The 14043-nt window shown below is 39.9% G+C and overlaps 1 protein-coding gene across 2 annotated transcripts in view; it reads left to right on the top strand.

The window, feature by feature from the left end:
* The window catches only part of ccdc85c.L (coiled-coil domain containing 85C L homeolog), a 76513-nt gene extending 69128 nt beyond the window's left edge, over positions 1-7385 (top strand). For both annotated transcript variants that reach the window (XM_041573033.1, XM_018241578.2), the window contains 3 exons: positions 4552-4647; positions 5029-5127; positions 7011-7385. In XM_041573033.1, coding sequence (XP_041428967.1) covers positions 4552-4647; positions 5029-5127; positions 7011-7100 — 285 coding nt within the window. In that variant the 3' untranslated portion in view covers positions 7101-7385. The remainder of the gene's footprint in view (positions 1-4551; positions 4648-5028; positions 5128-7010) is intronic.
* The last annotated feature ends 6658 nt before the right edge of the window (positions 7386-14043 follow it).

The raw sequence follows: 14043 nt of genomic DNA, 5'->3' as shown, positions 1-14043 counted from the left end.
TACATTGAGTAGGAGAAACAATAGCTTATCTGAAAGCAGTTCCATCATGAAGTGTTGGCTCTTTCTGAAAGCACATGATGAGGCAAAATGACCTGAGATGGCTGCCTACACAACAATATTACAACTAAAAAATACATTTATTGGTTCTGGGAAAAAATGTTATATGGTAGAATTAATTATTTATACATGGTATCTTTCAAGCAGTTAAAACACCAACTTAAACTTAAATTAACAACAGACTGACGACTGACTCATAAATAGACAAGTTAAAACTTAACTTTTAATAGTTCAGAAGTAAAATAAAAGTCAGGACCATGCCCTTATACAGTTCCACACATAACAACCAGACTCACTGCAACTTCCCTATTCTGCAGTGCAGAACAATTGCCTTAAAAAAATAATTAATTAAAAACCAAAATAAGTTGATGTTGAAGGGGTAATCAGTGCCCTTTAATTATTTAGCACTATGTTAGTATCTGGATAATCTCTGCTACAATGCGATTTCCTTGTCCCCCACCCCTCATATAACCAATTTCCCAAGGTGCCCAATTCTGCCTAGCTACATTGGGACAGGATGGGAGCTCTCCCCCACCTACACAGGGCTGTAAAGTTGCAGTGAGTCTGGTTGTTATGTGTGGAACTGTATAAGGGCATGGTCCTGACTTTTATTTTACTTCTCATCTATTAAAAGTTACGTTTTAATTCGTCTTTTAGTCAGTCGCTATCAGTGTCGGACTGGGATGCCAGGGGCCCACCAGAAAACCTTTGGCTGAGGGCCCTCTTTCCAAACTATTATACCTCCTCTCCTCACTCAAACTCTTTATTCTCCTAGTCTCTTTTCTCTACATACTATACTCTATTCTTCCATTATGTAGCCACTTTGTTCCCATTAAAAAACAGGGAATGATCATGAAATAGGCCAAATGGTTAGAAGCAAGAGGCCTAGTGACCCCTGGGCCCACCGGGAGTTTTCCTGGTATCCCGGTGGGCCAGTCCGACACTGGTCGCTATAATGAATACCACTTGAACTGGTTTGCATTAGAGTGGAAACCTGCATTCCTTCTCTTCTTGGGCTGCAGCCCTAAAACTCTTCTTTTCTTTTTCTGTTGAGAATTAATTATTTGCAGTGTAAACGGTATACTTTAAAAATAAAAACAACACTGTAAAAATCCCTTTAACTGCCATGTGCCAAATTGTGGCATACATTGTAGCAGTTTATAGGAGAATTAATTCATGTAAAATCCTTATAAAAGCACCATTTATAAGGATCTATAGCAGGGCCGGAACTAGGGGTAGGCAGAGTAGGCACGTGCCTAGGGCGCAATGCTGGAGGGGCGCCAGGCACGTACCTTCTCTGCCTCCGCTATCCCCTAGTCCGACGTGCGCGTTTGCGCTAGTGCGCATGCACGAAAAATACTAGTGAGCATGCGTGAAAAACGAAAGTGCGCATGCGCACTCGTATTTTTTCGCACATGCGCACTTGTCTTTTCGCGCATGCGCACTAGTGTATTGGGCGTTTTGCCGGGCCAGGCTGCCTAGGGTGCCTGCCCGCGTTGGCCAGGCACTGATCTATAGAAGTAGAGGCTGCACATCCCTTTCACATTTTACCATCCTTATAGGTAGTTAAAGAGGTTTCGACTTCCAAACACTTCTTTCAGTTCAGTTGGTTTCAGATTGTTTACCAGCAATAGCAACTTTTTCATTTGATTTTTATTTTGACCATTTTTCTAAAATTGAAAACTTCAGTTCATTTTCAGTCTGGTAGCTCAGTAATTCATGTGCAGCCTCTGAACTGTTACAATTTGCTCCATTAGTTGATACATTTCTCAGCAGCATCTGTGGAATATCAGCAACTATTGTATCATATATAACAGCTGCCTTTAACAAAACTCATTATTCTGCTCAGCAGGGCCAAAGATAAGAAATGTATCCACTAAAAATGTAGCCAATTAGAACAGTTTACAGGGTCCGTGATATGGTGACTCCCTCCCAGAGCTGCTGTGGTAATTGATACAATAGTTGGTAACATTACACAGTTGCTGCTGATGTATCAACTAATATAACAAATTGCAACAGTTCAGAGGCTGCCCTGGATTATAGAGCTGCCAGACTGAAACATCAGAGAAAGGAACATTTAAGAGAAACCAATTTCTAGAAATGTTTTATTTTTTTATTTTTTAAATATTTCTGGTAAACTATCTGAACGCCAAAGCTTTTGGAAGGTGATCAAAGGACCTATTTGGAAGGATTTAAAGGACCCCTTTATATCAAAAAGTCTGCTCCATTAATGAAAAATAACTGAATTAAGCGTGCAGTATTGCTGTTGTGTTCTTTAGGTTTTGTTGTTTTAGTACTTGCACTGCCCTCTACTGGTGTTTCCCCATTTCTGTGGACAAGAGTTGCAACTACATGTATTTTATTTTATTTATTGGTGAGATAAAATTACCCCTCTCCAGACATTAAAATGTTAGTGAAGTTTGATATTTTTGGTGCTTCATCACAGTATCCTTCTGCAAAAGAGCTCACGTATTCACAAAAAGCAGATGTGCTACTTTTTCTCCACTTATTCAATGGGAAGGTTATGTCCCTAGACTCTTTCTCATCGAGACCTGGGCCTGATCATTTCTTATAAATGTTTGTATTCAGTTAAACATATTTTTATATAAATACATTGTCCATTGCAGGGCCTCTTAACTCATACCAGTCTCCCTTCAGCAGAATAAACCCTGAAAGTTCTAGCAGTAATCTCAAATCTCTCTGGCAGGAATCTGGGTAGGGTACCCATAGTAGATCTGCAGAAGGCATGCTGCAATTAAGGCTTTACTCATACAGCCGGCTAAGGAATAGCTGAGGTGCCTCCAGTGCTACACAGTGTTTTGAATCCATGTGCAGGAAGCCTGCTCATATTGTAAAAAACTTGTCATGAAGTTAGTCATATCTAATAAACAGGTGCCAGTATCCTGGGGATTTTTAAGAAAAGTGCTGCATTTTAGAAGGTACAGCAGCCAACACATTAACACCCACCTGCATTCAGCATTTTAGGCAGTGAAGTTGCTGCCTACTTCCATAGCAGCAAGCTGACTGCAACCCGAGCAACAACCTGATTTCCAGTCTGTAAGCAATCAGGTCTATATTTTCAGGATAGTATAGCTCTCCCCCTCCCTAAAAAAAAGTCCTGTTGATATTCCTGTTGATTGGATCCTGGCAATGGCTCTGCTGCATTATTAAAGGATGTATTTCAAGTACCAAAAACATGGTTATGTTAATTTTCACAAACCAACCATAACCACAGTGAGCCAAGTCCAGCAAATCTCTATCTCACTTCAGACAGCAGTGCTCAGTCCTTGAGCCGTCCTTTCCCCTTCTTATGATGGTTTTCCCTCCCTCTGGTTCCTCTCACACCTTGTGTATAACCACCCTGATTCCTCACCCTTGTGCAGTTCCTAAAGGCACTCGCTTACCAGTTCTTTACGGTTATACATAGGGATAGGGAGAGGCTCTCTACACCTGAGCCAGGAAAATAGTGTGCTATGAAAGAGTCCACCATTGTATTCACATAAGCCTGCAGAGATACATATTGCTTTGCTGACATCTTGACGTCACTAGTTCAGAGATAACCATAAGCTTAAGCAGGCAGGTCACTGAACAAACATGCCCTTAGGTTATCCAATTGGCTCTAGATTCCACAGTGTCACAAAGATTTATATTCACCAGCAGATGAAAACACATCTTTGTGAGTGCCAGGCATGTCTGTGGGCTCCTAATACCTCCCAGCGGGAAGGCAATAAAAGAGGCCTCTATCCCCAAAGAACAGTTATGGAGCCTGATTTTCACTTTCCTAAATATATTCAAAATACTTCAGTTACTCTCTTTCCCTGAAATATATGACTGAAATAAGAGGCACTATTATTATCAGCTAAAGCCCTGCTCATATTGTTGTGTTTTGTTAAGTTCATGAAAAAATGTTTTATTGTTTATTTTAGTGAAAAATTATGGAAAACAGTAGAATATTAAGTGAGATCAGCAGCACATAGTAAATGCCCAGTAACTGCAGGAATATTGCTCAATGCTCAGTACAAAGTTTAGTGAGTTTCCACAAACTATAATATAAAATTAGCTCCAGACAGCTCCAAAATACAGCAGTGCTATTTTTCATGGTGCTCTATTTATACAGATCATTAAATTACAGTATCTAATCATGGTAACTTAAGTGCATAAGCCCATTCCGGTGGCCAAACAATCCTATTGAGGGGGGTTCAAAGTTCAAAAGGTCATCCACATTATGGAAAGACCCCTTTCACTGCAAAACCTGAAGTCCAGGTAATAGATCCCACACCTGTAAAGTATCACCATATATTACATGTCATTTTATAATGATAATAAGAAATGTAATCAATATGGTGAAACGCTCTTGTCTCTTCTATCATGCAGGAGGCAGATAGAGGGATAGTGTTTTCCTGATGTATAAATACTTGCTAGCGTTTGATGAGCCTATCTGTCAGGATGTGATGCTAAACATTCTTCTCACTCTATATCTCTCATTCCTGACAGGGCTCCGCTCGCGTTACACCTGAGATTTCATCCACTTCTCCTGCTGGCTACATCCCTGTGGTGCAGAAACCAGAAGCAGTTGTCCATGCAATGAAGGTACAACATGCCTTAGTTCGCCATAGTTCACTCATTACAATACAGAACCATCACAGTCGAAATAGTGATCCTTTATTCAGTAAATTGCACTACATGTTTTGGATCAAACAATCCTTCCTTAGGTGCCTATGTTAAGCTCCATGGAGCTTAGAATAAAAAAGGATTCACTATAATATGGGGAGGGTTGTCTGTTATGTTTCTTATTGGGGCCCGATCTTTCTTCATTGTAGTGAATGCCCTGTTCTTTACCCAAGGTTGTCCCATGTTCTTATATTGTCATAGAAGTCTTTGGTGGTTTCTAACAGAAACACACACACACATATACATACACAAATACATGTTGCAGTAATCCTGGAATAACTATATATTGTTTTTATCCAGGTTCTTGAGGTGCATGAAAACTTGGACAGGCAGATGTCAGACACCTATGAGGAAGACCTCAGTGAAAAGGAGAAGGCGATTGTCCGAGAAATGTGCAACGTAAGGATTTGATTTCAGGGTTTGACTTAATTTGGAAATGTGCTCAACTCGGAAATCCCTAAACTGAATTGTAATTGGTAATGTATCTTTTTTAATTGCATATTCTGATTAGAATCAAGAAGGTGTAGAAGATGGTGGTCTCTACCCAATACAACAGCTGTAGACATCTACATATGCAAGCTCTTGTACACAGGAGTCTGCCACTGAGCAATACAGAGAGTTCAGTTATTTAAACAAAGTTTTCATGTTGTTGCGGCTCTGTCTGCTCCACTATTCTCTTTCTTATAAATAAATCTGCCTTTTATCGTAGCAAACAAAATGAAATTTGTACAAGGTCTCACCATGGAAAATGCCAAAGGAGGTTGATCATTTGTATACTTCTTTTCTCAGCTTGGCAATTGCCTGTTCTGACTTTACATAAAACAGTTTCCCATTTGAGACCTTTTAAATGCTCCTGAGGGGAGTAAAATAATAATTATACCCCAGTGATGTAAAAAAAAGTAGTGATAAAAAGTAAAGCTTTTTAAAATTGCTCAGGCTGCTTTTCTAAGCACTTTTGCAATTTACATTAAATATTTCAAAACTATTTGAGTTTTTATGAACTGTCACAGTAATGAATTTTGTAACCTCAAACAGGTCAGTTCCTGTAACTATACAGTCAAAGAGATAAACCTGCAGGCAGAAATCGGAGAAGTGTGCTGATGTTGCTTTTCAGGAAAGAGATCAGAAGTCTCAGATGCCTTTTCCCATCTCCTTCCTGAGCAGAGCAACATCGGAATGCTTCTGTTTTCCTTCTGAAGGTAGCTGTACAATTACAGGAAACCGACCAGCAGGTGGTGCTGCTGTTCTGAAATTTATTGTATTAGCAGTTAATAAAATTGCATAAACAATTAACATAAATTGCAAACGTGCTTAGAAAAAGCTTGTTTTTTAATGGTTACTTATCCTTGCTGTCTATACTGGTGCATGTAAAAGCTAACTGACTTGCCCCATACATTGATCTGCTTCCGATATTCCCTTCTATAGCTATTTTCAGGTATCAATGTGCATCCCTGTAGCAAGCCTTGTACCAACCCAGGGTCAGACTGGGCCAGCAGGACACCGGGAAAAAACCCAGTGGGCCCAGACCCACTCCCCTGATCGGCTGGCCCCAAAAAATTAAATGTGTGTCATGCACCAGGGTTCACAGGTGCTCACAGTGGGCCCCAATGCTTCAGTATGACCCTGCACCAACCTAAAACCAGGCCAACCCCCCACACAAAACAACTTCAGAGGTGCCAAGGAACATGCAGCGACTTACCTGCCCCCACATGTGCTGAAGTGACATCTACTTGCTGCAGGGGGCCTGCAAATTTTCCAGGCAAGAGCTGCTATAGTGGAAACACCGCTTCCCCCCCTCCCGCAGCCACAGAGTCTGCTTCCTCTATAGTAGTTACTCTACTGCCTGTAGCCATAAGCAACAACAAAATGATGTGCTGTTCTTTGTGAGCCCCTGTGTGTACCACCTGTATTGCCCTATACTTTCTGTCTGCAGAGTAGATTTTTTACTGGATAGACAGTGAAAACTATGTGGTGTCAATGTCTTGTGTTTGCTGCAAGTGTAATGTGAGATAACAAGAGGAACTCAATCTCCTGCTTCACTTTCCTACAATTTCTTACTTTTCTCATTCATTACATTGCTGTCTGGCCTCACAGGGCATGATACAGTACACTCTCTCATTGGGTTACTTGATAGATGCATTAGTACTACAGAAACACTTTCGACTTGTTATTTTATCTAATTCATTGTCAAAATACATCCAGTAAAATACCTAATTCAACAAATATAAATCACAATATCTTGTGGGATCTGTACTGAAATATATATATATATTCTGCCGCAGGTGGTCTGGCGAAAGTTGGGGGACGCAGCTAATTCAAAACCATCCATCCGACAACACCTTTCAGGCAACCAGTTCAAAGGACCCTTGTAGGAACCAAGAATGGAGGCACTAGAGAAAAAAAAGCATCTCAAGACAGCACAGGGCACATTTTCACCAATAAAATGTGGATATTGTAAATATGGCTTATTATATTACCAGGAGGACTGGTCTAATAGACTGTAAATATATCTGACTGCCTGAAAAGAAAAGAATACATATTTTGTATTGTAGATCACTTGCTGTACAGAATGTAGATAAACTCAAATATGGTAGAACCAAAGCACTAACCTGTGAATTAGGTGTAACAGTGCTTTCATTTGATAAATGGTTTACTTACAACTTGTGTTTCTCAGTTTACACACTGCTGTTAAAGGAGAAGGAAAGCCATCGAAGCAGTAAATTGCCAATAGATTGGCCACAATAGTGCAAGCTATAACACTATATTCTGCAGAATGCTTTACCATACCTGAGTAAATAGCTCTAGAAGCTCTCTCTATTTGTTTAGGATAGCAGCTGCCATATTAGCTTGGTGTGACACCTGAGTCTCTCCCTGCTCACTCACAACTTTGCACTCAGATTACAGCAGGGAGAAAGAGAGGAGCAAACTGAGCATGCTCAAGCCCTAGCCCTGGAGTTTTATGCTGAAAACATAAAGTCTGATACAGAAGCCCATGCATACACAATAGAGTACAAAATGCTGTGTTTCTTTTGACAGAAGACAGGGGAGCAGCATTACTTTGAGGGTTTACTGATGTATTTATATAGACCTTTCTGATAAAGCTTACATCATTTTAGCCTTTCCCTCTCCTTTAAATAGAAGACTAAAAGATCTGGCGTTGTGCTTAGGGTTAGGAGCGTATGCTTGTGGGACAAGGGGAAACTAACTGATACTGGGACACTTCACCAGGCCTGGTCCATACAAACAACTGCCCTGTAGCAAGAGTCAGTGCGAGAAATCACAGCATGGTTCTAGTATTATGTGAATGCTTAGCAGACATGTTGGTAGGGGTTGTTTTAGGTAGGGTGCTTGGGTAACAACAGAACTATCTCATTAATTATAGAATAACTATATCCATTACCCACCACCGACTGCTATGAAGGAGACATGACTTACTGGTTTTGGATATCAAAAGCATTTTGACAATTAAGGAAAGTTTGTTACAGTGTAGTTTTTCCCTGTATAAAACAATGTGCGTCATTTGCAATACAACATGTTGGATCTCCTTTATGAGCACTTAAAGTAACATCCTCTTGGATCTGCTAGCATTGTGATAGAGAGAGCTTTAGTAGCAAGCCGCTATGAAAACCCCACTCTAGTTCAGATACTGTAAATTCTGTAGAATTATGGCAACCGTTGCTGGTTGTAATATATAACAAAAAAGTATGATTTTTAGCTACAACTTTTCCTTCAACTTAAACGTATTCATTTATTGCTGCACTGGACGAGTGTCAGAGAATATGTCCTATTCACATTTAATGAAAGGAGAATTTGGACACAATCCCTTTGAATTAGCAGAATCTCATATTTGCCTCTAAAAGGGACGTTGAATTTCATGGACAGGCATCACTAGCAGTTAGTTATATATCAAAGATTTCCCCACTGAAAAGCACCATCACTACAAAGCTAAAGTATAGTTTTGGCTTTTCCAGGAGAATAATCTTATTGTTTCCAGTGGAATTTAGTTTGTTGCCAACTGTGTTCCAGATAATGTCTGATCACATGAGCTGGAAGAAAGCAGAATATGAATGGGGAGACACAGGCATGTTAGCGGTAATCACTGGCTTGTCGATAGTGTAACTCAGAAAAGATGTTAACCATTTAATAGCTGGTTCAGTCTGAACTCCCAGGCCTCTTAAATTAAAAGTATCAGCCATTGGTACTCTTGAAATGCAGGGATACTTGCCAGTATTTTTGGGCTCTATGGGTACTAGCTAACTATATTTTGAATATAGAAATTGTATAGAATGTACCCAAAATTGATCCAATTAGATTTTTTTATAATTTTTAAATTATTTCCTTTTTCTTCTGTCCCTTTCCAGCTTTCAAATGGGAGTCACTGACTCCATCTAAAAGCAATTGCTCTGTAAAGAAACAAATGTATTGTTATTGCTACTTTTTATTACTCATCTTTCTACTTAGGCCTCTCCTATTCATATTCCAGTCTCTTATTCAAATCAATGCATGGTTGCTAGGGTAATTTGGATCCCAGCAACCAGTTTGCTGAAATTGCAAACCCGAGAGCTTCTGAATAAAAAGCTAAATAACTCAAAAACCACACAAAAAAACAAAACAAAAAAAGTATTGCTCTCTTCATTATACCAATAGTTAATTTAAAGCTGAACTGTTTAGTGGCACCAGCATGTTATTATTATATAGTATTATTTCAGTAACCAGATATTTTTCTTTATGTGAAATATATATATATATATATATATATATATATACACACACACACACACACACACACACACACACACACACACACACACACACACATAATAAAGCAATTCCTAGAGGAAATTTTTTATTTTTTTCTAAATAGGATCTGACCATTCCGTTGTGAGGAATTACAGCAGTGTATTTGATTTCTGTTCAAATGTTCATTATTGCAATTTTAGACTCCCCCCCCCCCCTATAGTTTGGGATTATTGTTATTTTATTCTAATGACTGCTTATTAACAAAGTATATATATTCTTATCTTGAGATCTAGAAAGCAAGATCTCCCATCATTTTGAGGTAGAACATGTGCCATTGGTAACATAAATTCATGTATTTTTTTTTTGTGGTTCTTAGAAAGAGACACAAGCATGAATTACCTACAATAGACAGGATCATGGGTTATCTATGTTTATGTGCCAGCTGTGTGTTTTACTATAAGAGAACCTTACTATTTGGCAAATGGTTGATTGTAAGCTAAGTGATGGGTTGAGATGAGCAATGCTGCCCTCAGGAAGTTGTACAGAAGGCACTTAATGGAAAGAGAATTATTTTGTTATTTCAGCAATGCTACTCCTCAAGCCAACCTTTCTCTGTCTCTGCTTTGTTAAACAGAAAGATGTATCATTTATCCCCCCCCAGTGGCTCAGATTAAAGAGATTTTTTTTGTTTATTAGAACTCTGCCTTTATTTCTGTGTATTATGAAAATAACCCGGATATTGTGTTCCGCGCAGTTTCAGTATTGGCCAAGCTATTCTTCCTATGTGCTCAGTCTGTTCCTAAACTATAAGATAAACAAACAACTTCTGCGGGCAGATTTTCAATATATTTTTACATATCTACAGAGCAGAAGTTCTGCATGGGCAGGTCATGGTGACCCAGCTAAAGATGCAGAGCATCTTGGCTGCCTTTCAATACATGAAATCATGTTTGTGTAAAAGAAGTATATAGTTATTTTTGGGCCATGTTTATGCACCTTTTCAAATTAGTCCAACTGAACAAGTTTACTTTTTCCCCTTTAAGGGTGAAAACACACAGAGTTACTAGTAACAGCTGCTTGTCACAGCTGCAAAACAACAAAGGGCAATTCTCAGTATTCTCAATGACAGGGTATTGTTTGGCATTTTGTAGCTGCATTTTGGGTGGCTTCCCCATCTGCCCTCCTACCCAGGCATTTGCTTCTGGTCTATTGTTCACCATCTAACACCTTGCCGGTACCTTGCCCTTACCTTGGATCAACTTGGGGGGACTCCCCATATAGCAAACACCCACTACCCTGCTGCCTGAGGAAACAAGCACCACATGGTTTGATAGAACTTGCTGCCTGAGGAAAGAGTGAATGAGGGAGGGCTTGGCTACTGGAATAATCAAGGTGGGCGACAGGGACTGTCTGCCTGTGATGGAATGAGTGAGGGCTTTCTTCTTACAGGGGTTGCCCTTTTAACCCAACTTTGGATCGGTTCCCCATATGGTCTACCTTTCTAAGCTACCCAGGTAGTTGCTTCGGGCTGGGGTTCACCATCTAGCACCTTGCCCATACCTTACCCGTACCTTACCCTTACCATGCATCAACTTGGGGGGGGGCTCCCCATATAGCAAACACCTGCTACCTGCTGCCTGGGGAAAGAGCACTGCATGGATCATTGGAAATTGCTGCCTGAGGAAATGAGCACTGCATGGATCAATAGAACTTGCTGCCTGCAGAAAGAGTGTAAGAGGGAGGGCTCAGCTAACTGAATAGTCAAGGTGGGGGGAGACAGCTTGCCTGTGACAGAATGAGGGAGTCTTTTTGAAAAAATTGGCTTGGCAAATTGCTCTTGCTTAATAAAACTGTATTTGCCTGGCTTTCTTCTTACATGGATTGCCACTTTTAACCCAACTTGGCATCTGCTTTGGATCAGTTCCCCATCCGGCCTCCTACCCTTCTAAGCAACTCAGGTAGTTGCTTCGGGCTGGGGTTCTCCATCTAGCACCTAGCCCATACCTCACTCTTACCTTGCGCCATAAGTGGAGGGTGATTTTTTTTTTGTTTGGAGGGCTAAAGTTGACCATACACCAGCTGGACTCATCACCAATGGGTCCAAAAACTCCCAACTAACTGATTTTTTTTTTTTTTAAAATACCTTCTGAATTACAAGCAGTCAAGCACTAAACTCATTGTATGCCTGCTCTGGAAGCACTTCTTGACAGGCAGACAGCTAGTGTCATCTCCAGAACATAATACCATACGAAAACAAAAAAAAAGGTAATGGGAAATTGCATCACAATTTTATTATTTAATGAGTATAGTGGGTTCTGCACCCCAAGCATAACATTAAACACTGTGTGACTGACACCTAAGCACAAATATACACAGACATAGTAAAATAGTAATTTAGGTTGGAAAATGCATGTACATCAGATTCAACCCTTTGGCTAAATTAGTGCTGTCCAACTGTTTAACCACACCCATGTTACCACGACCATGTCCACATTAATGGTGGTAGCACATCATATGCTAAATGTTACAGGCCCACGGTGTGGCCGTGGCAACAGTGATTCTGTTAAAGAAAATGAGTGGAGACACAGAGCCAATGTTACTGGTGCGCTGCTGCTTCTCAACTTTTATTACATTGTTATTTCTCAACATACAGTTTATTATTACCTGTCATTTACAATTCATGTGTCACATACATGCATTCTCAAAGATGCTAACATCTGAACAATATTGTACTTGAGCCTTCTCTCATAACTTCACATTCAAGGCAAATAACATATGTGATGTCAGCCTCATCATAGCAGTATTATATTTACACATATAAGTATATATACTTTATTCACAGTATTGGCTGCAGCAATAAATACATCAGTTGAATGTATAACCTGAACAGGGTGAGAGCTAACAGACAGACAGGCTGATGCTGTTGGTTGGCCTCAGTTAAAGAGCAACCTCTTTAACTGGCAACAGCCTGATTTGTAACACTTTTCAAAAAAAAAACAAGGTTGCATCAGACATTTTGTCACTCTATAGATACTATGTTACAATTCCCATGTTAAGGCAACATATAAGCCTTTCTAAGCAGTCACTGCCTTCAACATGGATCTGTTGTTTAGATGACAATATTGTACAGCCACATTTTGAACCAAACAGGTGGCAAACTACATACCTGTTAAAGAAAATGAGTGGAGACACAGAGCCAATGTTATTGGTGTGCTGCTGCTTCTCAACTGACAAAATAGCAGCTCTCTGTGTCTAAACTCCCTCACATATTTACTGGGGTCACACACTCCCTGACAAAAATTATAGCATGACTCCTGACATGTCTAACAATCAGTACAAAAAAAATATTTTTAAACATTCAATAAACCGGTACATGATGTGCATTTGGAATATGCATGTACAGTAAGTAAGGCTCTATGTGTGGAACATAGGGTGGAACATTCCACCAAGTCACATTAGGTTGAGTGTGAGTCACCATGTTCACTGTGGGATGTGAACGTATTGACGGCTGGCCAAGAGTATCATATGTAAACACTTGCTTTGGCCTTCACTCTTGGTTGGAACACCTAACCTCAATTGGCAGATTTGTGCTTTGGGGTCTTCCTTTTTGGACTGATTCACTTTCTGTCTCAGGCAAAACTTCTGAAACAGGTGAATCTTCCAACTGGCACTGCCCTTGTTCTTTTGCAAGTGATTGTTCCTGTCCCATTGCTCCAGATGGGCCTTCCACACCAGGCAACTCCGATAATCTTTTCAGTGATTTTGGTTGCATTCTTGTAGATTATTGAGTCACTCTCCCTTTATCTCTTGATGGCGAACTGTCCTGATAAACTGTGCAGTGTTGATGTTTTGATGAAGGTACTCTTACCCAATAGCCTGTATCACCTTCATCTCCAGAGTCACTTGAACTGTCACTGTTAGTCTCTTTGTTCAAGTTTCTGTTTCTTAAACATCTTTTCCTTTGATGCGGTTGTTTTTCCTTATTACCTACAGTTGTGTGTGGTAAATCTACAGGCAAATCATTCACTAATAACAGCAGGTTTCTATGTAGCATTCTTGTCTTTGTTTTATCCCCAGATTCTAAATAAACCACATATAATGGGTTTTCATTGACCTGCTCTTTTACTATGTAAATATCTTTTTCCCAGTATGACCTTAGTTTACCAGGTCCTCCTCTCTCACTGTTATTTCTGACCAGTACACGATCCCCTGGATGAAGAATGACGCCTCTCATCTTCTGATCATAGTAGGATTTTCCCCTTGAACTTGATCGCTTACTGTTTTCACTGGCAATCTTATATGCTTCTTTCAACCTCTTTGCCCAATTTTCAGCATAGCCTCTTGCAGTTACTTTCTCTTTTTCACCCAAAAGACCAAACAGTAAGTCTACTGGCAGACGTGGATGAAATCCATATAATAGGTAGAATGGTGAATATCCAGTTGATTCATGTCGGGTACAATTATATGCATGTACTATTTGCTGCAGGTAATCTTTCCACCTTTCTTTCTCTTTATCTTTGAGAGTTCGTAACATTTGAAGCAGTGTCCTATTGAATCTCTCAGCCGGATTGCCTT

The sequence above is a fragment of the Xenopus laevis genome, chromosome 8L (assembly GCF_017654675.1).
Source record: "Xenopus laevis strain J_2021 chromosome 8L, Xenopus_laevis_v10.1, whole genome shotgun sequence".
NCBI classification, from domain to species: Eukaryota; Metazoa; Chordata; class Amphibia; order Anura; family Pipidae; genus Xenopus; species Xenopus laevis.
The sequence above is the reverse complement of the archived record's forward strand: the minus strand, read 5'-3'. Positions and strand labels throughout refer to the sequence as shown.